Raw genomic sequence first — 957 nt, 5'->3', positions numbered from 1 at the left:
CCCCTCCCCCACATGCCTGCACACCCTCCCCCACACATGCCTGCACCCCTCCACCTGAGGCTGGTGGGCCACACCCATCTTACGTAATGGGCATTGTTGTGGTGCCAAAGAATGTGACAGGCTCCCACAGGGCAAGGACAGGCAGGCACTGGTCTGCACCCCACCCAGCGGCACCGCCTCTCAGGGCCTGGGTAGGGCCGGGCCCACAGAGGGAGGGAGAGCAGCCCTGTCTCCATGCCCTGAGGAGCAGGACGATGCAAACTGCAAACACCCGGGCAGAGGCCCACACAGCGCGGCCTGGCAGGGGAGGGGAGACCAGCAGCCAGGAACCTGCTGGAGGAGCGAGGGGAAGGGTGGGGGCTGGAGGTGAGGGAAGGTGGGGACCCCTGGGTCCTGAGGAGGGAAGCCCCTGAGGAACAGGGTGCCAGGTCATAGGTCATCCGAACAGGAGGCACATGCTGAGACGGTCCCAGGCAAACAGGAAGTGCCCTCGCCCACCCAGGGAGCCTGCGAGTCTTTCCACGAAGCAGCGGTGCCTTACCCTTGGGCGTGAGGTACATGGAATACCGCTTCATGGTGTCGGGCGCGCTCCAGTCACTGCCGTAGCTGCTAGCATAGTTGCTCATGTAGCGATGGTCAACCCCTGGGAGGAAGGAGCAAGGTCGGTCAGCGGAGGGGCTGTGGGGAGCAGCTGCCCCAGGGGCACCCCGGCCTCCTCGCCAAGGCAGTGCCCTGCCACTGCTGTCACCGGAGGGGTGGGGCTCCCCAGCATCAGAGAAGGTAACACCTGCCGCACCCCCTCTGCTGGGGGCAGGGGCCTCTGCCGCCTGCACAGACCTGCATCTGCCAGGTGCTGCCGACTCCCTTCCCCATCCCACAGGCCCCACAGCCCCTGGGCCGCCCCCCCCCCCCACCCGCAGGTGGTGGGTGAGGACCTGGGCTCAGGAAGTCTGTTGC

General features: G+C 66.8%; 1 protein-coding gene across 8 annotated transcripts in view; it reads right to left on the bottom strand.

Moving 5' to 3' along the window:
• TRIM29 (tripartite motif containing 29) overlaps positions 1 to 957 on the bottom strand; it is a 45,114-nt gene that overhangs the window by 29,786 nt on the left and 14,371 nt on the right. For all 8 annotated transcript variants that reach the window (XR_001361941.1, XM_014538849.1, XM_014538853.1 and 5 more), the window contains exon 5: positions 542 to 643. Coding sequence is in view for 7 of the 8 variants with exons in the window: in XM_014538849.1 (XP_014394335.1) it covers positions 542 to 643 (102 nt within the window). In the remaining variant the exon portion in view is untranslated. The remainder of the gene's footprint in view (positions 1 to 541; positions 644 to 957) is intronic.

The sequence above is a fragment of the Myotis brandtii genome, unplaced genomic scaffold, assembly GCF_000412655.1.
Source record: "Myotis brandtii unplaced genomic scaffold, ASM41265v1 scaffold105, whole genome shotgun sequence".
Taxonomy (NCBI): Eukaryota; Metazoa; Chordata; class Mammalia; order Chiroptera; family Vespertilionidae; genus Myotis; species Myotis brandtii.
Note: the sequence above shows the minus strand (reverse complement) of the source record. Positions and strands in the feature narration are given on the sequence as shown.